Source organism: Antedon mediterranea, chromosome 7, assembly GCF_964355755.1.
Source record: "Antedon mediterranea chromosome 7, ecAntMedi1.1, whole genome shotgun sequence".
In the NCBI taxonomy this organism is placed as follows: Eukaryota; Metazoa; Echinodermata; class Crinoidea; order Comatulida; family Antedonidae; genus Antedon; species Antedon mediterranea.
This window is the reverse complement of record NC_092676.1, coordinates 24,615,888-24,640,178: the sequence shown is the minus strand read 5'-3', so window position 1 is coordinate 24,640,178 and position 24,291 is coordinate 24,615,888. Positions and strand designations below refer to the sequence as shown.

At 33.2% G+C, this 24,291-nt stretch overlaps 3 protein-coding genes across 3 annotated transcripts; all 3 read left to right on the top strand.

Moving 5' to 3' along the window:
• Positions 1–92: 92 nt before the first annotated feature.
• LOC140055544 (organic cation transporter protein-like) lies at positions 93–10,344 on the top strand. The gene is made up of 16 exons (XM_072100880.1): positions 93–102; positions 289–452; positions 690–781; positions 1,025–1,233; positions 1,842–1,950; positions 2,256–2,465; positions 2,640–2,739; positions 5,077–5,411; positions 6,611–6,765; positions 7,103–7,310; positions 7,498–7,633; positions 7,826–7,917; positions 8,139–8,347; positions 8,717–8,825; positions 9,230–9,439; positions 10,155–10,344. Exons 1-16 carry the CDS (start codon positions 93–95, stop codon positions 10,342–10,344), a joined length of 2,538 nt encoding a protein of 845 aa, XP_071956981.1.
• Positions 10,345–11,414: 1,070 nt separating this feature from the next.
• Positions 11,415–16,786, top strand: LOC140055543 (organic cation transporter protein-like). The gene is made up of 9 exons (XM_072100879.1): positions 11,415–11,825; positions 12,255–12,358; positions 13,192–13,346; positions 13,839–14,007; positions 14,600–14,747; positions 15,223–15,305; positions 15,553–15,761; positions 15,975–16,083; positions 16,573–16,786. Exons 1-9 carry the CDS (start codon positions 11,415–11,417, stop codon positions 16,784–16,786), a joined length of 1,602 nt encoding a protein of 533 aa, XP_071956980.1.
• A 490-nt stretch (positions 16,787–17,276) lies between these two features.
• LOC140055541 (uncharacterized) lies at positions 17,277–24,256 on the top strand. Its single transcript, XM_072100878.1, has 5 exons — positions 17,277–17,389; positions 19,406–19,459; positions 19,904–20,115; positions 20,353–20,691; positions 21,240–24,256. The coding sequence occupies exons 1-4, from the start codon at positions 17,277–17,279 to the stop codon at positions 20,496–20,498; spliced, it is 525 nt and encodes a 174-aa protein (XP_071956979.1). The 3' UTR covers positions 20,499–20,691; positions 21,240–24,256.
• Positions 24,257–24,291: the final 35 nt, after the last annotated feature.

Genomic DNA, 24,291 nt, shown 5'->3' with positions numbered 1-24,291 from the left:
CTATAGGGTAATCTCTAACCAATTTGCAAAGTGACATTTCTAACTTTACATGCATAATACATTACTGTTATTTTACATTTTATAACATTTGAATGAACGGACGTATTAACTTATTACGGTATATTGTACTCTGTTTCTGCTTCTTCCTCGAGGCGTTGGACAAAGTGATAGCTTGCGGGCAGGAGCGTTGGGCCAAGTGCAAACCAAGGAGAAGAGCGAAGGGCCAAATGATAGCCGATGGGGCGGAGTTTCGGTACTCATTTATCTGTTTTCCTATTCCATAACTAGCAGAATTTATTTGTCATAGATTTATCCCCGAATCTGTACGATGGCTGATATCACAGAAAAGATTTGACGAAGCAGAAGATCTTATCAAAGAATGTGCAAAAGTCAACAAAGTCAGTTTGGAAGAACTACCTGACAATTTATTTGAAGAACAGAAATTGGAAATGGTAAACAATTATAAATGATGATGACATAGAAATGTAATTGTATTTTATAGAAGAATTAAACAAGTAACCTGCCATAGTAGGCCACATACAGTTAAATTCATTTGGTTGCCGTAACTCAAAACAAGAATGAACTCTTCTTTTGTGCGACATATGGAAATCAGGCTGTACACCTCTGTCTCGCTAACAACATTAAAGATAAAACTATACTCTTTCTTCTTGCTTTATATTTATGTTTAGGAGAAGGCAGGACATGACGTCACCTACACCGTAGTCGATCTTTTTCGGACTCCAAACTTGCGGATGAAAACTATAAATATTCTTTACAATTGGTAAATGATTAATAAGTGATATTATGTGATTGTATATATCGCATACCTCAACACGTTCACCCCATAGCGTGTCTCTTTTTAACGATCGTGTAAAGAACGATCAGTATTTTACCAGCAATACATTTTACAATGTGTTACTAAAAAAACGTCACTGCCTCACAGCACCGAGTGTATACAGTAATTAAATTTAAAAAAATTACATACACCATTTTTTACCTGATTTGTTCTTCTTAATTTATTTAGGTTAGTGAATAGTCTTGTATATTATGGACTATCACTGAGCACTGCAAGTCTGGGTGGCAGAGACTATTTAGCGTTTATACTTTCTGGTGTTGTTGAAATACCGGCATACATTGTGGCCATACCTGCTATAGGTACATTTGGTCGCAAACGAGTACTGTGTGCCTTTATGGTATTGGGAGGTGTGGCTTGTTTAACAACTGTATGGGTCCGTAAGTATCCCAATCATACCATATTAGATATCTCTACCCATTCACTTAATATGATGAAAGAAATGTTGACAAATAGCTACATACCAAAATACCATACATATTCCTTTTTAGAATAATCGATATATCGGTGACGATAAGACGTCTCGAGTTTTATATTTTTAATACATTGCTGTAATATTGAATAGCACGCCCTTTATCACTTTCAGAATTTTGCTCAAATTTTTGTAATTTACCACTAAAACAATCGTCTTTATTTATTTCATTTCATTTTTTATTGTTCCACATAAAATAAATAAAAGATCAAGACAAAAATAAAAACCTGGTTAAGTCTTAGTTTATGTGTGGAATCTCAAATAAGCCAAAAAAGGCTTTAAGGCTGAGATTTCAAAAGACATTACATAACGTAAAATTACTTTCTAATAAAAAAAAAAAAAAAAAAAAGGCCAAACAGATTTTAGTTGAATATCAATACAAAAGAATTCCATAGGAGCAAACTTATTAATATTAATTAATGAATATTGATTGATTAAGTTTTTTTTTTTTTAGTTTTTTTTTTAAAGAAAGTAAGGTAGGTGATGATTTAATGTTTAAACTCTATTCATTTGCAGCTATGGGATGGGGTAGGACTACAGTGTCTCTTATTGGGAAATTCGGGATTGCTGCTTCGTTTGGTATAATATATGTGTTTTCTGCTGAACTGTATCCCACTCCAGTCAGGTAAGTTATCTGGAACATCTGGGTTGATCAATGTCCTCAGACAATTTACGGCATTTATCTTTTCTAATTCCATACAGCTCTGTCTAAATTCTATCAAACTAGTTTGATAAAAAGTGTGATGTGTTCAAATATGGTAATGATATGCTCAAATATGGTAGTGAGATGACATCATCATGTCTATTATTATCTATGGGCACATCACATTTTGTTGTCACATAAAGTTTGATAGTGTAGACAGAAAGAAACACACATTTTCCAAAAAATATAACCAAGCGTACACAAGACGTACTAATGTAATTTTTCAGGAGTGTTGGTATGGGTACATCGTCCATGTCGGCTCGTGTTGGTGGTATACTCGCCCCCATTATTCTGGAAATTGGAAAGATATGGCCTCCTCTACCACTGATGATTTTCAGTTTTATGTCGATATCTGCTGGACTACTAGCCTTGTTACTACCTGAAACCCTCAATAAAGAACTGCCAGAGACAATAGAAGATGGAGAAACAATTGGAAAGTAAGTTTATATCAAATGTATAGTTTTGATTAATTCAATGTTCTACTACACAAGATAATTGTACTAAATTGTATTAATGATTTATCATATTAAATAAGTTAAGTAGTGATATAATTATTATAAAGATATACTTTACAATTTCAGTAATTTTAATCATGTTATATTAATTTACAGAAGAAAAAAGGTTAAAGAACCAACAAGTAAACCTACGATGGTTGACTACTGTGGACAAGTGGATATTGAAAGTAGCTTTACAAACCAAGCGTATGAAGTGGTAGAGTAAAGTTAAGAGAATTAGCTGTAGACATATGTGGTTTTCATTACTGGTAGTACAAGTGATAATGCTCGATCCACGAAAACAAAATAAGTTTATGCTTCTAAATATTATGACCTAACCCTTTAAAATAATTTCACTATAAACAAATAATTATAATAAAATAAAGGGTGGGGTGCTAACGCAATTGAAGAGGTATAAACCTTAAGGAAGCTAAAGCACTAACCATCCGGACTAACAGGTGACATAAGGCTTTCGAAAAAGGACTTCTATGATAGTGTCAAGAGAGAGACAAACAGTAACACATGTGAAAGAAAGGTTGCCGTCAGACTTGATACATACTGTTTCTTGTCGTTAGACATGATACCGTATCAGTATCTTCATAATAACATGAACAATGTGACATAGCTTTCTTGTGTGACATTTTGGAGTTATAAATGTAGATAAAACGAATAATCTATTAAAATACAAATATTATGTAATACGACAACTGACAATGAATAAAATAAGTCAACCTGTACAGTTTTCTTTCATGTGCTGATGTGCGCTTAAAATCAATTACATGAAAGATGTATTGTCCATCCAAAAAACATAAAAAATAAAATTAATATAATCAGACTTTGAATAGGTCATTTTTAGTTTTAATCTAGTTAATCACTTTCATAGAAAAAAAAAACAAAAAAAACTAATGTTACTTATAAAAAGAGTAGGAGTAGGGTTGGTGAGCATCATGCCAAAATACCCAAAAAATTGCCAAAATACGCAAATTGAGGGCGCTATGCTTTGCCAAAATACGCAAATCTTGCCAAAATACGCAAATTGAGGGCGCTATGCTTTGCCAAAATACACAATTCATGCCAAAATACGCAAAGCATAGCGCCCTCAATTTGCGTATTTTGGCATGATTTGCGTATTTTGGCAAAGCAGATTTGCGTATTTTGGCATGATTTGTGTATTTTGGCAAACATAGCGTCCTCAATTTGCGTATTTTGGCATGATTTGTGCATTTTGGCAAAGCAGATTTGCGTATTTTGGCATGATTTGTGAATTTTGGCAAAGCAGATTTGCGTATTTTGGCATGATTTGTGTATTTTGGCAAAGCATAGCGCCCTAAATTTGCGTATTTTGGCATGATTTGTGTATTTTGGCAAAGCAGATTTGCGTATTTTGGCATGATTTGTGTATTTTGGCAAAGCAGATTTGCGTATTTTGACATGATTTGTGTATTTTGGCAAAGCAGATTTGCATATTTTGGCAAAGCAGATTTGCGTATTTTGGCATGATTTGTGTATTTTGGCAAATCATAGCGCCCTCAATTTGCGTATTTTGGCATGATTTGCGTATTTTGACAAAGCAGATTTGCGTATTTTGGCATGATTGTGTATTTTGGCAAAGCAGTTTTGCGTGTATTTTGGCATGATTTGGGTATTTTGGCAAAGCAGATTTGCTTATTTTGTCAAAGCAGATTTGCGTATTTTAGGCATGATTTATGTATTTTGGCAAAGCAGATTTGCGTATTTTGGCAAAGCAGATTTTCGTATTTTGGCATGATTTGTGTATGTTGGCAAAGCAGATTTGCGTATTTTGGCATGACTTGCGTATTTTGGCAAAGCATAGTGCCCTCAATTTGCGTATTTTGGCACAATTTGCGTATTTTGGCAAAGCATAGCGCCCTCAATTTGCGTATTTTGGCAGGGTACTCACCAACCCTAATGAATAATCGGAGTTCAACAAAAAAAAAGAAATCTTTTTAGGTAAATATTTTCGATCCAATTTTTGGTAAAGGGAATAACTATTGTGTGACATTGGCATGGCACATTAAAAAAAAATGTTTAAAATATTTTTTTCAGGTGGATCATGGAAAATATATCTTTAACAGTTAAAAATAAAATAAAAATAAAATAATCGGGCCATTATCCATATTACACGTATTATTAGGTAGTAGATCTAATGGTGGCCTTTTAGACTTACTGGGTACATTATACAGATATTTACTACAGTTTATGCAAATCACAGCTATAAAACACTGTAACAAAAGATGTATCTTTACAATTTAATTAATATCATGCAGTGACACGAAGGAGGCATTGTTTATCTATTCATTTATCAACCGAAACGATAATTTGAACGATAATTTTGAAACTTAAATATTAGTAAATAGTACAAGGTCCGTTTAACACTACGCAGATCATTGTCATTGTTTGTATCTGCATTAAACACAAAATGAAGTTTGACGATATTCTAAAAGATATTGGCGAGTTTGGTTTTTACCAAAAACGAGTATATTTTCTGATATGTTTGGTGGCCACAGTGACCATGTACAATACCCTTGCACAGGTATTTTTGGCGGCTGGAACAGACCATTGGTGCAAGACCCCACAACTCGAACGACAAGACTGTTACTTCTGGGGCCTAGACACGGAAACCTGTAATGCGTTGAAGTATAATGCAACAATTCCCGAAGATGACGAAGACACCATATTACGGGAGAATAACTGCAGACGTTGTGACGTCACATATTCTGAATTTGGTGAAGATACTGAGCGTTGTAAGTTGTCAGATCCAGATATAGAAGAATGTGAAGATGGATGGGAATATGACCGAAGTCAGTACAAGAATACCATCGTTCAGGAAGTAAGCCTTTTGTCAACTTGTCCAATATCGCCTTTAAAGTACGTTTTCCATTAAATTCACTTCATGCGCTCTACCATACGGTATTACTGTAGCTGTCATGCGACCATATCAATGGGGTAAAATTGGTTTGCGATTCATTTCACAGAAGAATGCAATCTTTTAGAACAATGTAGGCCTATATTAGACAGGATATGCATTATTTCTTGTAAGTGTGTCAACCAACAAAATATAAACACATTTCTCTTCGTGATTCCCTTTTCTCTTTCCAGTTCAATCTTGTATGTAACGATGGATCTAAAGCATCTCTCGCTCAGTCAGTATATTTCTTTGGTGTTTTGTTAGGGTCATTCGTATTTGGTAATGTTGCGGATTTGTAAGTAACTTTTCATTCTATGCACTTACTTTACATTTTAAATATTTTTAATTACTGTGACAGTATTATAGGCCTACTCATAACCTCAGAACAGAAACTGAATTCGAAATTCCCTTCACAAGACTAACTTGCAGTCAACAGTTTATACACATATATGGACCAAAATTGTGGAAAGAATTCACTTGTAATGGTGGTAATAAACCGGTTATCTTAAAGAAACAAAATAAATGTATAACAAAACAGGTCAAAAAAATACTTTTTATCACTATATGCTGATTAACAACATACCTTTGTTTATTTAAGTTCTATATACTTGTTCTTATGTAAAAGGGTCCTACAAAAAAACGAAGTTACAGCTTTTTATGCAGGATCCCTGTTCTCAGATGTACTGTAATTATGATGTACTGTAATTGATGACTAAATAAATGTGGAATAAATAAAATAATAAAAAATAAAATAGCCTACCTTACTAATTACAGAATAAACGTAGGTCTAAGCTTTACTAGGAGGAGGAGGAGGAGGGGGAGGGGGGGGGAAGAGAATGAGAGGTGGTTGCTGTTGGATTTGTCCAGATTTCTACAAGCTTCAATAGTCTAAAGCACCGTCGTCTACACTATCAAACTTTATGTGACAACAAAATGTGATGTGCTCATATATGGACATGATGATTTCATATCACTACCATATTTGAGAATATCACTATTTGGGCACATCACACTTTTTTTTGTCAAACTAGTTTGATAGTGTAGGCAGTGCCAAGCTAGGAACGAGTGATATTACTCTACTCTTCCGCCTGCTATTAGAGAGTCTAAAACAATTTTTCAACTAAATTTACTGCATATTTTTGATGTTTTACTTTTTTAGAATTGGTCGAAAGAGTACAATGTTTATATGTATGTTTATAACGCTTGTATTTGGAGTCGCTACTACGGTAGCACCGGGGTATTGGTATTTTACCATTTTCAGATTCTTCATTGGATTTGCTAACATCGGAATATACCTTAATTCATTTACTCTTGGTAAGTAAGACCACGGTAGTCAAGCTGGAGCTAGCTGGACGTTGTAGAGCACGCGGAAAGAACTTTCGTAATTACAGGCACATGTTAGGCCAGTGTACGGACGATAACAAACGATGATAAATAGATAGATACATTTTCCTATAGGCGTACAGAAAACAAAAGACATAAAAAGCTTTCATCCTAAAACTATTATTTCGATCTTCGATGAAAATGATATTGATATGATATATTTTCACAAATCCAATCAAATCACGTCATGATCAATAAGAACAATAGCATGTGTTGATGAAGATGAAATGATTGTATCATCACTGACTTATACTTTTTATACGTATAGTATATCCTTATATGTATTTGCTTTCCCTTTTCTTTGCAGCAACTGAACTTGTCGGCCCATCAAAACGTACGTTCGTTGGTATGGTCATCAACTTCTTCACCTCTGCTGGTCTTATTACGTACGGTATATTGGCGTATTTCATTAGAGACTGGAGGTGGCTACAGTTTACTATAACGGTGCCAAATTTCTTCTACTTTTTCATGATACCGTAAGCAGTACTTAAAGCTAGAAATAGCTACTATTTTAACATTGATTATGAATATAGGCTAATAGGCTAAAGTCACATCTCATGATCTACGTAGACGAGCATGCACATTGACGGCCTATGGACTATATGGAAGAATCTAGTCATATAAATTTAAATTTAAACATCATTGCTTTTTTTCTATTTTAAGAATTATCCCGGAGTCTGTACGATGGTTGATGTCAAAGAAAAGATTCGACGATGCAGAGAAGGTAGTCAAAGAATGTGCGAGGCTAAACAAGGCGGAAACTGTTCCTAAAAACATGTTTGAAGAAGAGAGAGCAAAGGTAATCTCAATATTTTATTTAGAAAGAAATCCTAAGACAACACTGAGAACGAAACAGTAAAGACAACTTGACGAACACGCACACAATGTTTACCTTGTTGTAAATCGTAACAAACCACACAAAACACTGCTACGACGAACAAAATAAAATCGCTTTATAAGTTTTGATTATAATATTCTTTTAACTTATTAGGTGGAGAGAGAAAATGAAACCACAGCTACTGTAGCCGACTTATTTCGGACTCCTAACATGAGAATGAAAACAATAAACATACTGTACAATTGGTATGTTTAATTTATTTGACAAGTTTGGTAAAATAATTTCACTAATTTTGTAGACTCAGATAGAGAACCGGGTATAGTTATATCGCACTCACTGATTTCAAGGGATGTAGACGATTGGCTAGAAATACATGCACTATTATTATGTACGGTACAATTTAAAACATATACAAAAATTAAAGCATAAAGAAATTCACCAGTTAACGGTTGTCTTTAATGTTTAGGTTGGTGAATAGTCTTGTTTATTATGGTCTTTCTTTGAGTACAGCAAGTCTGGGAGGGAGAGACTATCTTGCTTTTATATTGTCTGGTTGTGTTGAAATACCAGCCTACTTGGCGGCAATGTTTGGAATAGACAGATTTGGTCGAAGGCGTTGCCTCTGTGTGTTTATGTTATTGGGCGGTGTTGCGTGTTTTACAACAATATGGGTTCGTAAGTACACGCTAACATTCAATTAAAAAAAAAATCAGCATTTAATGAGTTACTGCTATACCTTTCTAACTTTCTTTTCAGGGACGGTGGACAAAGTTGTAATTGGCAAATTTAGTTCCGATAACAAATCCAACTACTGTATGTTTACTGGGCTTATACGCATGCGCAGATACACTTTGAATAGAATTACCGTTTCTTTCGTCTTATGCGCGTTTTCATCAATTTGAATAATTGTTTCCTATGCTAAATTGGTAACTGGATACTTGTACTGATAGTGTGAAATGACCATTGAGCAAGGACAGATAAACATTAATTTGAAACATTATTACGAGAAATTCATTTTTTCTTTATTTTTTATCCATTTCTCAGCTAGCGGATGGGCTAGAACTACGGTGTCGCTCATTGGAAAGTTTGGTATTTCTGCTTCATTTGGTATCATTTATATGTATTCTGTCGAGTTGTACCCAACACCTGTAAGGTATGTGACATATTATAATATAAAATCATTGTTGTCGTTACTTTGGAAGTATCCATTGATTAAAATAGATAATATTATATTAAGCCTTGTATTTCTAGTTGAAACATAGTCTCATTCATAAGACACAGTTTAAAAACTTTCGATTAAAAACATTTGCACGAGACAGACATCATGATAACGTTGCCAAAGTTGAACAAAGACAAACAAAACAAAAAATAGAACATTATAAAATGCATTACATTCTCGGAACGTTTGTATTAACATCTGCATCAACAATACAAAAAAAATACAATTTAAAACCTCAATTTTTTAAATATAATATGACACACAATCAAACGTGTTGTTAGATTGCCTTGTTGTAAGTAATTTGCTTATGCCTAATAAATAAGTTGTACATATTACAGGAGCGCTGGTATGGGAACATCATCAATGTCGGCTCGTATTGGTGGTATAATCGCACCAATAATTCTAGAGATTGGAAAAGTATGGCCTCCGTTACCACTGATAATTTTCAGCTTCATGTCAATATCTGCTGGATTACTAGCACTATTACTTCCTGAGACACTCAATAGAGAACTGCCAGAGACAATGGAAGATGGAGAATACTTTGGAAAGTATGTTTTCTTATTATAATTATTTGGTGATCAATCACATTAGCATAACATTAGGAAGAATTAATTGAAAGAAACTTTGAAAACTCATCCAACGTTTTATATTTTTTTTCAAATTAATTTTTGGAAGAAGATGAATTTATTTAATTTTATTATGAAGATGGTTTTCATAACTAAAGTAATTGTTTTTTGGGTTTTTTTTTTGTCTTGTGTAGCTTCGTCCCACCTTTATTATCATACTCTGTTATAAAAATATTTTTCCTCTCATATATGTTACAACGTTAAAAAGTAAAAAAACATTTGCTGTATATACATAAAATGATTGATTTTCATGTTTTTAAAACCATATTTGCATTCGTTATTTTACATTTTAAAACAATTAATTAAAATATATAAAATAAGTAAACAAAATGACCATAAAAAAGACGATAAAAATTGATTAAAACGTACTTTTGACAGTGGTCACATTCAAATAAAAGAGATTAATACAAAATTCTTTGACGATTACTTCCATATTTCAAACACGCGCAAAATAAATTGTCGAAGAAATAATTATCTATAATCTAATTATAATCTAATTTTTGTTTTTCACTGATAATCTCAAATAAAATAACAGAAAATGTCACATACATCGACGATGGTTGAAGTGCATAAACTGATAATTGGAGGAAGGCCAACACAGGTGAACCATTATGCTAATTTTACCATTTCGTTGCAGGAAACAACGCCCAAAGCCTCAGAAAACTTGCGTAGAGAAGGCTGACTTTAGTGTACAAACCAACATAAACAGTTATAACAGCACGGACGTGGTGTCTGGTTATCAGCATAGAGATTCAGACAAACACGACGGACAGTCTACTTCAGCAGGGACTAGTTTCATCAACCCCGCTTATGAGGTCACGGAGTAGAAAAAGTATTGTCAATGATATGCTGTTATATATTCAAATATAAATAATAATGTATGCTGTTTGTTTTAATTTTGTCAAATTGTCTAGTATGCAAAACGCGATCATTAAGGTCAGTGTAAATAATATAGGTTTTTTAAACGCACCCGATGGTCGCTATGTTTTGATCAGTGCATGCTTCTACAGCATCATAGGGTATGCTGTGGATAACAATTACGCTAATTTCGTTCATAAGCTGCAGTTGGTAGTAACTATTTGTATTTGGGATTAAATAAATACCTTACAGTCAAGATTACCTAATGTTAGCAGTAAATTTAGAACATAATTATAAAATCTTTGTTGTAACGACAAAACAGTGCTTTTGAATAACCACCGAGAACTCCATGATATGAATGTTAGGTCAAATAAAAAAGAATTGTTACATATTGAATATTGTTTTGTTTGGATATTTGTAAGCTTCATTATATTTTGCTGTTAGCTATTGTCAGTTACTAGACCAGTCATTTTCACACCTCGGATCGGAATGACTGACGATCGCGTTCAGTTTTTCCACTCTTTCAATTTTGTTTATGAGGGAAATTTGTGGTTATACTTATATGTGCAGTTAATATGCTATGAAATTTGCCGTTATTTTTTACATTTGCGGTAACATGTTTTGACATTTGCGATTATTTTTACATGTTGCGCGCTCTGCAAGGGGACGTGAAACAAGCCAAATAACTCCTCAATAATTGTCGTCATGTGAACCACGCATTTTTCTGGTTATTATTTAGTATATCCAGTAGTTAACATAACTACAAGTTAAATGCTATCATATTGATGTTTACTTTATGTAAATTTCTGTTTGCGAATTGGGCGATTCTGATAATAATTATCTATATACGCTTGTTTTGTAAAAATAATCGGATCAGGAACAAAGTTCTATTTATAATCTAAGTGCATCAGTGAGTGACATAGACGGTCTTTTAAAATTATAATTTACAGTTGGTTATAGATAGAGCCGGTCAATTCATTCATTTGTGAGATGTTGAAACGAATGTGTTTGTCTATATAAAAGAATTAACGCAGCAGATATGAAATTTGATGAAATACTCACCTATCTTGGAGCCTTTGGGCCTTACCAGAAACGAGTTTATTTTCTTGTCTGTTTCATGGCAATTACCTGCGCGTTCAACCAAGTTGGACAGGTATTTTTAGCAGCTAATACTGACCATTGGTGCAAGACCCCGCAACTCGAACGTCAAGACTGTTCTTCATGGAACCTAGACACGGAAACCTGTAATGAATTAAAGTACAATGCAACAATTCCTGAAGATAACGAAGACACCATATTACGGGAGAATAACTGCAGACGTTGTGACGTCACATATTCTGAATTTGGTGAAGATACTGAGCGTTGCAAGTTGTCAGATCCAGATATAAAAGAATGTGTATATGGATGGGAATATGACAGAAGTCAGTACAAGAACACCGTTGTTCAAGAAGTAAGTTGTACATAATAATAATAATAATAATACCAATAATAATAATAATAATCATATAGTTTTCAGTGATCCCACCATAACAGAAATTTATAATAATAATACTAATTTACAAAATGATGAAATGAAAAACAAGTATTGGAATACGCCATTTCGCAGTTTTAATCAAGTTAATCACGTCCGTAAAAAAAAGTATTTTCACATATAAAAAGACAAATAAACGGCTAAATTCAACCAAAAATCCATTGACTTTCAGTCAATTTGACCATTTTCTGTTTAAATCAAAGGTTTTTTAGTTGTTTTTTTTCGATTAAATTTTTTGTCAAAGTGATTAATTATAATGTGATATTGAAATTGATATTTAACAAAAACATTTTTTTTTTTATAATATTTTTCCCGGGAGACAATATATCTTTAACATTTTATTTATAGTTTGACTTGGTTTGTGAAGACGGCAAGAAAGCTTCGCTCGCACAATCTATCTATTTTGTAGGTGTCTTACTGGGTTCTTTAGTCTTTGGAGCTCTAGCTGATATGTAAGTTGTTATATTTATAATTGCTGCAAATCCATGGAAAATTTTAATCCACGGTCAATGCGTGACCCCAAAGACCGATTTTGATTGGTCGTTGTAATCAACTTAATCACATATAATGGTGCCGAATAGAAACTGTATCACATGAGTGTGACATTTTAATAGTTTATACCTACCCCATGCTTAAACCATGGAGGTATAAACTCCATGCTTAAACCATGTTTTCCTAATGCATATAACTTTTAATTTCAATTTAACATAACATACGGGATAATGAATACAATGAAGTAATCATGTGTAGTGGGGGGGGGGGGGTGGTCATATAAGTCAGAAAGTTTGACCCACCCCCAAGATATAACATTAAATACGAAAATGAAAAAAAATACATAAACTAATTATAAATAAATGAAAACAAAGCTACAATTTCTATTTAAATCACTTTATCCGATCTTAACTGGTCTTATGAAATATATATTTAACGTTCATCATTATCTTGAAAGTAAATAGTTCTTATATACTAATTTAAATTTAGAAGTTGTAGATTGTAGATGGATTCAATTCCATAATGTTGGTATTTAGGCCTAATAGAGTTCTTGATCAAATTGTACATTTAGGTAAAAGATAATCATTTGCATTGCGTGAATTATGACTTAAACATAACACAATGAGACTGTAGGCCTATTTGATGACGAATCATGACATCATGAGACAATATACCCATTATTTTCGTTAAATTGTTGCAATATATAAATAGTATCTTTGCCATAGTGATTTGACCAAATTAATCTTGTCTACAATTTTACCCACCTATAAATTTGAACTATTTCTTTTTACAGTATTGGACGAAAGATAACCCTATTCATTTGTATTACTCTGGCATTTTGTTTTGGGATCGCCACTATATTTTCTCCTGGTTATTGGTGGTTTACAATATTACGAGCTCTTGTCGGGTTTTCCAACATGGGAGTATTTCTGATAGCATTTATCATAGGTTAGTATTGTTTCTTTAATTATATTTTTTGTATTTATGTATTTAATCACACTCTTGTTTACAACAGGACCAGCCAATTCTATAAGCTTATACTATAGCTTATAGCTACCTCATGCTTAAACCATGTTTTCTAAAGTATATATAACCTTAAGGTCCATGCTTAAACTTATTGTTGGCTTATGAGCAAAATATATAGCAACTAAAAACATCAAACAAAATTAAAAGTCTTAACAGTCTTACGACACCAAATAAATAACGATCTAACAAGCAACGGACTCAACAGTTTCTTTCTTTCTTTTTTTCTTCCCCGAATGGAAGGGGGAAAAGAAAAAAAAAAGAATATATAGACCTATAAATAAATTATTTGTGCCTCTACAAATTGACACTAAATGGAAGAGAAGGAAATGTACGGCATGTCAATACAATGTTTATGAAGTTTCATATTCGACCCTGGTATGTATGCTCAACAATAGATTAATTTTGTTGTTTTAGGTACAGAACTAGTTGGTCCTAGTAAAAGGACGTTTGCAGGTATCGTTATAGAGTTTTACTTTGCCGGTGGATATATGATTTTAGCACTATTGGCGTATCTGATCAGGGATTGGAAATACCTTCAGCTCGCTATGACTCTACCAATGCTACTCTACTTCTTTATGATACCGTAAGTAATCAATTCGGCAAACATTACAAAATCGAAATTTGTTTTCACGATGCACGACGTGTCTATCGAGTCGGAAAGTCATTCTGAACTATGCCTACGATACTGTGCAAAATTGTCAAAAATGTGGAGATACAGCACTTAGAATTGAGTGCTTGAATAAACTACCGTTAAAAGTTAGGTTATTAGTCTGTTTATTAATTATGTATTCATTCATTGATATATTCAATAGTATGTAGGCCACTGCCATAAGTACAATAATACATACATTTAAATGTGAGTACTAGTACTAAAAAACTAAATAATTAGATCTCTTTTTATATGCGAAAAAGGACAATTTTACCAGGTTATTTTGTAATTTTTTCTGTTTGTTGTTATTAATTAGTAAAATAAACGTTTTATTTGTTGGTTGATTGAAGTAATAAGGTTTTAAAAATGACTAATTTATTTGTAGTATGGACATTTTAAAACAAAGTGATATTCATTTGCAAACTTTACAGATTCGTTTTTCCCTTTTAGTTCCTCTTTCCTTTTCGTTTTCTATGTTACCGCTTTTTTACGGTTATACTATTTAACCTTTTTTTTATTTGTGTAGTTTTATTCCAGAATCTGTCCGATGGCTTATATCTAAAAATAGACTGGAAGAGGCTGAAGAAATTATTCGCGCATGTGCGTTAAGAAATAAAGTCGACAACTTACCAAAAGACCTTTTTGAAGAGGAACGAAATAAGAAAAAAGAAGATGTAAGTCTTGTTTTTATTATTAGTGACAATAGTAAAGTGGATCTACGGTACAACAAGCCTAGCTATGTTATATTGGGAGTCTTTTTCCATATAATATAACATAACAATTAATTAAGAAATACTACGGTGAATCAAAATGAAACAACACACAATGGGGAAAGTTCAAGCGCAAGCAACTAAAGAAAATATAGATTTAGGTCTACCTAAGTAGATGGAAATAAATTGTCTGCTGGCTAGGTAGAATTGGCCATAACGTTGTCATAAGTTAGGCCTACAGAATTTACTAGCACTTTTGCGGCTGTTCTCTAGGGCATAAAGGGAAAATAGAGTTTATTTCGAAACCTACGGACTATATTTAAATATAATACAGCAAGTATGGGTTCTTTCCTTTGGGATATCCTTATTCAGGAGAGAAACTTTCCTAAATATCTTTAACACAAAACGGGATAACATTCATGCTATGTTTTTTTTAAAGGAATCCACCGAGGTATACACTATGATCGACTTATTTAAAACACCAAACATGCGGATGAAAACAATAAATCTTCTATATAACTGGTGAGAGATACATGAATAAATACATTTTAACTTGGTTAACATTTTCAAGTGACTGAAAATGATACCATTCCTTTTTTCTTACTTTACAGACTTTATATACCAATAATTAACTATCTAGATAATTAGGTGTTAGTGGCGGTATTTATCGCTGTTGGTTTTGACTGAATAAAAAAAAAACGAAAAAAAAAACGTTACTTTGTATACTATACAATTTTGTATATTTTATGTATTATCGTATTTTTCACAGGATGGTGAACAGTTTAGTGTACTATGGTCTGTCCTTAAGTGCTGCAGATATTGGAGGTAGAGACTACTTAGCCTTCTTCTTATCGGGAGCAGTGGAAATCCCTGCCTATTTATCGTGTCTGTTTGCAATAGACCGATGGGGACGTAGGCCCGTCATCTGCTTTTACATGGTATTAGGTGGAATTGCATGTTTCGGGACAATTTGGATTCGTGAGTAAATCTATTTTGTTTTTGTTTGTTTTATTTCTTGTGTTTGTTTTGTTTTGTTTGTTTTTTGTTTTGGATTTGTTTTGTTTTGGTTTTTTACTCAGCTACTGTTGTGCCGAACCATATGGGGCGCCAACTTTGTAGTTAAGTTATCGAATTGTTTTAATTTTTAACAGAATAGATAACTTTAACAGGTCTTCTCATCTTATCTAACAGCGGATGGTGTGTGGCGTACAACTGTTTCATTAATTGGTAAATTTGGTATTGCCGCTTCGTTTGCTATAATCTATATATTTGCCGCTGAACTATACCCAACGCCAGTCAGGTAAGAGAATTGGTTGACACACAATCTAACCACGTAAGCGCAACGGAAACCGATAGATTCACTTTTCATTGGTCAATTCGCTTGCGTTGCGTCTACGTCCTTACGTTGTTTTGCCCTTCCACCTAGCATAGCCAGACGGCGATTCTGCTTATTTTACGTACAAAGAAAAATATTGTATGGCGTGTCAAAGCTATACTGCCCTCTGGTGGCGATACGTAAAAAGAAACAATAACTTGCGAAAAGTTTAACTCATTCATTCTCGGGACGTGTTACAGTAACATTTCGAAAATATACAACAATATTGAATTGAAAAATTACCGTAAAACCTCGAAAAGAAGCTCAATTTACTACCAAAAAATCATGGTTATACAGTCACATTACTGCATATTTAACAATACGCTTATCAATTCAATAGCAAAATACAATTTTAATTACATTTACGGTTGTTTTTTTTAAATATTAACAACGTTATATTATATGTTATTTCAGGAGTGTCGGTATGGGTTTGTCCTCCATGACTGCTCGTATTGGTGGAATACTTGCTCCGTTCATTTTAGAAGCTGGGAAGCTTTGGGAACCATTACCTCTGATAATATTTAGTTTAATGTCCATAAGTGCTGGGCTTTTAGCTCTTCTGCTTCCAGAAACGCTGAATAAAGACTTGCCTGAAACGATGGAAGAAGGTGAACAATTCGGAAAGTAAGTGCCCATTCACACGTATGGCGTTAGCCATGGCGTACGCCGTACGTGTGAACATAGTCATTGACTATGGTGTGAACGTACCCTAAGTGTCGATATTCTACTATTAATTAGAGCGCTTTCGATTTACGACAAGTTAATGTTCTATCATTGTGTGCATGCGGGGATCGGGCGTATTGTGGGCATGCGGAGATGATTGGGACGTCTTTTCGAAACTCAAATCAATCAAATGTCTACAGAATGGGGATTTCATAGTCATTATATAGGGAACCCCTATAAGATCGCTTGCGCTGCGTCCTTGCGACACCGTTGATACCCAACAAAGTGCCCACGGTACGTACGTACATGCTCATGAATAGGATTGTTCGCAGTGTTACAACGTATATATCCCATCGTGTCCGAAACCTCTCCAACCCGCTTTTTAAGGGCTGTCCCTTTGAATATAATCAATATTTTTTTTCTTGATCAATCAATTTATTAGGAAAAAGAGTAACATGATAGAGCCAGAGTGCAAGCCCAAGACTAAGGATTTCAATGAACAGACTGATATTAACGAACACAGCTTTACAAATGCATCGTTCGAACAAGATAACTACGGAGGCATAAAGTCAGTATAATTCACTCATGATGGAATAACGTATGGACAAATAGTAAAAAATAAATTTACAAGGTAAAGCAACTTCGGCAAAAACAACTGTGCAGGTGGTTTTATGTATACTTTGCATTTCATATATAATCAGTGAGCATGTAATGCGTTGAGAAGTCATATCTAATGGCCCACAAGGTAAAATTCGTGATAAACCACGCTTACCCTCATCAACAATGGGAACGTCCATGGATATATACACGCGCGCACACCATAAGAGAGAAAACACACGACTACTGCGAACAGAACAGAGGTATAGGAACGGTACCATATTGAAGCCTATGGTTGTTGAAAATACATTAGGCCTACCTCGTGAATTTCTTAAATCACTCGATGCGATTTAATAATCGTCAGTGAGTTTGAAGATGATATAATTCTAATCTTATAATCATAACATTAATAGTTTTCCTCTCTATTTGCATGAATGAATAAAAATAAAATTGTTTTAACATTTTTTGTTAAATATGCCATTTTAATGTCGCATAATAGTTATCCACTTTTGACCAAAAATTGGATTGAAATAAATGTATTCACCTGAAAAAACTGTAATTTAAAGCTGACAATACGAATTTGTAAAGCGTCAATTTCAGCAACAAGGGTCCCATCGTGTCAAATTGGCTGTCTGCCAATAGATTTTTTGTTGAATTTAACAATTTATTACGTCATTTTATACGTGAAAACAATATTTTACCTGTTTTTTTTCTACGAAAGTGAATGACTTTATTAAATCTGCAAAATGGCCTATTCAAAATCTGATTTCTATTATTCTTTATTTTTCATGTTTTTGGTGTCAATAGGCTACATCTTTAAGCCAATACTTTTTTCTGCTACACAAAGACAGTTAATTGTGTACTACTGTATTTAATTCCCTTTGTTTCAATTGTATACGTACATCGGACATGCGTTGGAGAATTGAAATTAGCAAGCAACGAGTCATAAAGGATCGGCTGTTTGTTACAAAAACAAAGTTTATTAAATTATTGAATTAAACCAACGGGTGTGAACAGTTTTGTTTTGATACTAGTAACACGTAAAGTCACGTTGTGAATTGAAATAATCATTTTGTTTATGCTGCAATAAAACTGTACGCTCTTATTTTAATCACATAAAGCTATTGAAAGAATAATTGAACAAAATATTTTGTTAGTTTTGCTACGTCACCACATTCACTCCGAAAATCTTTTTCTTCTTCTTTCTGCTCTCCTCACCTTTCAAAAAGTAATCATTATCTTCAGACAATCTCCATCCCGTCTCAGTAGTGCAATCTCTGTTCTGTTCTGTTCTGTTCTGACATTTATACAAAGCACACAATGAAAATGAGCCTGTATTAAAATGTAACTTTTTTAACCGAATATTATATAACGCGATTATTAATGTTGATATTAATTGTTACCGTTACAATTACAGTATTACTATTATTATATACTTTTTTACATTTGATTTGTATTAATATTACCGTAAAATATAAATAGTAAGTAGTTATAAGAAATAAAAATGGTATAAAAATGTACTGATTTGTATTGTATTGTACTATGTAGGCTATGTAAGTGATAACATTGGAAAAATAGTTGGTGATAACGATGTAGTGACATGCAGTGCTGATAACATATGGGCGGCCATTAGGGCCATAATAGTAAAAAATTAAAACAAAGAACTACGTCAAAAAACAACGAACGTTTTCAAAAATCAACGAACGTTTTCAAAAATCAACGAACAAACTCAAAAAACAACGAACGTTTTCAAAAATCAACTAACAAATATAGAAAACAAAGAACTAAAACATATTCTCATAATAGTCAAGTTAAACACCAAAGAATAAACAAAAAAACAACGGACAATTTGCCAAATCAAATGACAAGTTTTCGCAATAGGACAATTTGTCAATTTAAAGGTCAAGTCGAACAATCGAAGGACAAGCTCAGCAATCAAAGGACGTTTGCAAAAAAATACTAACTAATTTTCGACGTTTGAGGGCAGCATTCACAATCGATCTCGTGTAGATTACAAGCAGCATGCAGTGTGGTGGGCATGGTAGGCACATTGTTTACAGCCTATTTAGTATTTATTATGATTAGTAGGTCTATTATATTATCAAAGTAATGTAGGCAATAGAAATATTTTTATAAACATTTATGGAGTGTACATATAAGGAGGCAAGTGTTGCATATTAAATATGGCCTAATTAATATGAAAGAGTGGACGACTATTTTATTTTAGTTAGGCCTAGCTAGCGGCCTAGCCTAGCTAGCCTATCTAGGCTATTCTAGTTAGGCCTATTTTAGGAGGCTAGCCTAGCTAGGCTCTAGCCATCATTAGGGCTAGGCCGAGAGGCCTAGCTTTTCATGTAATGTAAAGAATGTTATGCATTAAATTTACAATAAATATTTTATTGCGTATGTATTCAGTACAGATTCACAGTACTATACAGTAATTAATTTAAAAAAATAAAAAAAATAATAATTTTAATTTTTATAGGTGGAGATTTGTGGTTCATGGTAGGATAGATGGATTTAGCCGTGTAATTGTATATTTAAAATGCAGTTCAAACAACAGGGCTGAAACAGTTCAACAACTATTTGAAGAAGCTGTTGTCAATTGGGGACTACCATCGAGAGTGCGGTCAGACTGTGGCGGAGAGAATGTGGGAGTTGCCCGATTCATGCTTGAACATCCACTCAGAGGTCCTGGTAAGTTATTTCTAGATAATGTTCATTTCTGAGAGTGTATTAAAGTACCTAAAGCAGTTAATTAAAGATTCAACGTATGCGCTGAATTTCTTTTATTTAAAAAAAGTGTTGTTTATGTACAACAGATGGAATCAGATAAGTTGCGTATTCATTTGTACAATCTTGAATTAATACGGTAAGTTTTTAATTGTGTATGTTGTCATAGTAAATTATTTATTGATCTATTCTTTCATTCAGGAAGAGGCTCCTTCATTACGGGACGCAGCGTCCACAATTCGAGAATAGAACGGCTGTGGCGGGATCTTGGAGAGCAAATAATAAGAAGCTTTTATAACCTTTTTAAAGGGTTTCGAGTCGCGAGGGATACTCGATATAGAAAATGAAGTACATATATTTTGTTTGCATGCAGTTTATTTACCACGGATAAACCATTTGGTTACTTCGTTTGTCGAAATGTGGAACAACCACAAGATTAGGACCGCATCAAATAAAACACCGTTGCAATTATTTGTTATGGGACTGCACGTCAGAAGAGGAAGTTTAATCAGTAATGAATATTTTGAACAAATGAATGAGGTATGGTAATAGCGGCTATTAAAAGTATATTTAGAACACATGCTTTTATAATTGGCGGAATATAGGCGCAGGCATGCTCCACAGCATTCTGTCCAGAACTTAATTTACTAAAAATTATATTGTGACAAATTGTATTATGCTGTTAGTTAGTTACCGCTACAGTTATTAAACAATTGAATCGGGTCTTTTCTGTTCTGAGTTCTCCCATGGACTAATTAATTACTTATTTTGCTTTATAAAAATACTTTATGGAGTAAATTATGTAATCATTTTCATGTTTGTAGAAAAAAAAGCTTTATTATGTATAGCAAAAAAATATACAATTTCAACATGTTTAGTAATTATGATTTCAAGAGTGGAATGCTTAACAAACACATCCTGTTTCTTAACTAAGATTTATAATGATGATATTATGATACTTTCATATGATACTACGGTATATTTATTACTGCACCTAATAGTATTTTATGATAGTGTTTGGTGAATCCAATAAAACAGAAGTAAGCATACATTAATAACAAATGTTTTACTGTATGTCTATATTACAGGAAAGAGCGCAAGACTATGGTATTGACCACAATGGTCCATTTCAAGAAGATGAGCATAATACAAATGTTGTTGTTCCCGATATAATATGTACACTGACCGATGATCAAATGGAATATTTTACTCAGGAGGTGTTCTCTGATGATTATGCTATTGATATATGGGATGACAGGGCTTATTTGAAGGGGTTAAATATTCTTACGAATTTTATTCAATACTAACAGCGAATGTTACTCATAACATTTCAATTAGAATGGACCTACGCTTGTATGAAATCATTGACCCAATTATTTAAATACATAATGTAAACAAGATGATGTGCTCGCTTCGCTCACGTACCATCTGGATCATGGCCACAGATGGTTCTCAAATCACATTAATTTCAGCATTAAAAAAATATATTTTTTTTTTCAAATGTGCGTACCGCAGGAGTTTACAGAAACGAATAGACACGATGATTTAAGTAGTCAACTAAAATTAGCACCCTGGGACAGTTTTAACAAAGCATTAAATCGCAAATGTGTTACTGTATCAAACATGAAAACGAAACGTGTGTAACATTAGTGTTGAAGGATGGGGAAGAGGATATGGGTACAAAGAAGAATAATTTTTAAATATATTCTTTTATCTACTCAGTAATGAAATATTTTTTTCATGTTTTATAGGCCTGTAAATAATATACCACTTGATACAGTAACACATTTGCGATTTAATACTTTGTTAAAACTGTTCATAGTCGATTGAAATGTCATAGTACATGTAACGATACACCACTACAACGTGATATTTTTTCAATAATTAATTACAACTACCAACATTGAGAAGCAACTATCAGTAATAAAGTTTATTTGTATATTGTGCGTTTATATATACAACAGTAAGGCATACTCACACTCACAGTAATACGTTTATTTTTACATGTGTTTATATATCTAACAGTACCCACACTCGCATTAAAAAAATTGCGATTCAAATGGCGACCAAAAATGGTTAATACGTATTTACAGTATATCTATATAGGTTCCCCAAGGGGCAATAAATTTCATCGGAAATCAATACATTTTATATAAAAGTTTTCTAAATCTATCAAAATAGTATTTTAAAAATAAAATCAGCCTGTCTTCAACATTATGATGCTGTACTCGAGCTGTTCAACCGGTTTTCAGCCATTAAAAACAATTATCGTAGGAGGAGATAGGAAAATGCGAAGCATCCTCGTATTATTGTGTGGGAGTATTTTTCACGATAGGCATCCATTAGACGGTGTAGGCTATACCACAATCGGAAAACACCCCTTTTTGGGGCAAATCGTTGAACCTAAATCCGTTTTAATTGTCAATAACTAATTATCTAACTCGATTTAATTAGAAAACAGGGTTACATCAGGTGGTTGAAATTGGTACCAAAAGTACGAACTGACTTTATATACCACCATCGAGTAAACATTCTAGAAGTAACACGCGATTTACCGAATTATGCCCTTACCTAAATTTATATATAGATACTGTTTATTCATCATAGATTTGTTTAATAAAAACTGGCCTTTAATGTGGACTTTACTTTACTCAAGCCCAAAGGAGTCGCACAAAAATGCCAGGTATCTTTGGCAATTGTGAATATAAAAAACACGATATATAGAACTAAATAACACCTAATAATTGTTCCTTATATATCAAACATTAGAATGATATAAAAATTAAAATGCTACTTACAATTTATATCAAGAAAATACGGAAAACTTCGCTACAATCCAACGGTCTCTCAAGTGAAGGCTGATAACACAGGCAAACCCTATTTGCATTTTGCCGCGTTTTTTAGGATGTTTTACATTTTTTTCAAAATAGATTTTTGCTCATAAGAAAAATATGTAAGGAATCTATCTATCTATCTTTCTTTTAAGATACTATTTAAAATGATTGATGACATAGCATACAAGTGATCTTAAGTTGCAAATAAAACACTTTGGTGCTTTAGAAAATAGCCAGGTACAGAATTGACCCCACACTGTCTGTTTTAAAACGTAAAATGACACATACTTTTATTTTGTAACTTTACAATTTAAAACATATATCATAATGTTCAGTATTGTCTACAGTTTATTTTGAGCTTTACTATCCAAAAGAATCCGATTTATAATAGCCGAGATATTTAGGTGGGAACATGAAAATCAAGTGTTTTTTTTAGAATATCACGATGCAAAATCAGTGGTATTCATGTCCCAGTGGAGTGTGTTCAGGCAATTTAGCTATTTTGTTGAGATTCATATGATAATATTACAAATATTAAAACAAACTGTATGTGTATGTACCTCGAGTTTTTCTGTAAAAAGTGAATGCTGCCCTCAAACGTCGAAAATTAGTTAATATTTTTTTGCAAACGTCCTTTGATTGCTGAGCTTGTCCTTCGATTGTTCGACTTGACCTTTAAATTGACAAATTGTCCTATTGCGAAAACTTGTCATTTGATTTGGCAAATTGTCCGTTGTTTTTTTGTTTATTCTTTGGTGTTTAACTTGACTATTATGAGAATATGTTTTAGTTCTTTGTTTTCTATATTTGTTAGTTGATTTTTGAAAACGTTCGTTGTTTTTTGAGTTTGTTCGTTGATTTTTGAAAACGTTCGTTGATTTTTGAAAACGTTCGTTGTTTTTTGACGTAGTTCTTTGTTTTAATTTTTTACTATTATGGCCCTAATGGCCGCCCATAATAACACACCATATTCCGAGACGAACATAAGGTGGTGGGTGGTGATGATAAAACTAATAATGACTTTGATAAAAAATATTGATACTTGCGTATTAAATTATATCTATATGATATGCATGTGTTGCTGTTGTGATTGGTTGGATCAAGGATTGGTTGAATTGGCAACTAAAGATGATGACAATTGTCACGCGGAGTCAGGTCAAACCCAATCTTGACTATTTGACCCCGTCTTAAGTTTCACTTTTATTTCTTCTTATCAAGGCACATATTCTCCAAGGCATGCCAGGTCTTTTCACATATAATTCGCCAAGGGAATAGCCTAGCGTTCCCATTGGCTGACTACATACTG

Coding starts and splice junctions, on each gene's coding strand:
- LOC140055541 (XM_072100878.1), top strand. CDS start 17,277: ATGATAGAGCCAGAGTGCAAGCCCAAGACTAAGGATTTCAATGAACAG. Junction 19,460..19,903: donor CATGCAGTGTGGTGGGCATG/GTAGGCACATTG, acceptor TAATTTTTATAG/GTGGAGATTTGTGGTTCATG. Junction 20,116..20,352: donor ACATCCACTCAGAGGTCCTG/GTAAGTTATTTC, acceptor TCTTTCATTCAG/GAAGAGGCTCCTTCATTACG.
- LOC140055543 (XM_072100879.1), top strand. CDS start 11,415: ATGAAATTTGATGAAATACTCACCTATCTTGGAGCCTTTGGGCCTTAC. Junction 15,306..15,552: donor ATAAATCTTCTATATAACTG/GTGAGAGATACA, acceptor TATTTTTCACAG/GATGGTGAACAGTTTAGTGT. Junction 16,084..16,572: donor CTATACCCAACGCCAGTCAG/GTAAGAGAATTG, acceptor ATGTTATTTCAG/GAGTGTCGGTATGGGTTTGT.
- LOC140055544 (XM_072100880.1), top strand. Junction 453..689: donor AAGAACAGAAATTGGAAATG/GTAAACAATTAT, acceptor ATTTATGTTTAG/GAGAAGGCAGGACATGACGT. Junction 1,234..1,841: donor TTTAACAACTGTATGGGTCC/GTAAGTATCCCA, acceptor ATTCATTTGCAG/CTATGGGATGGGGTAGGACT.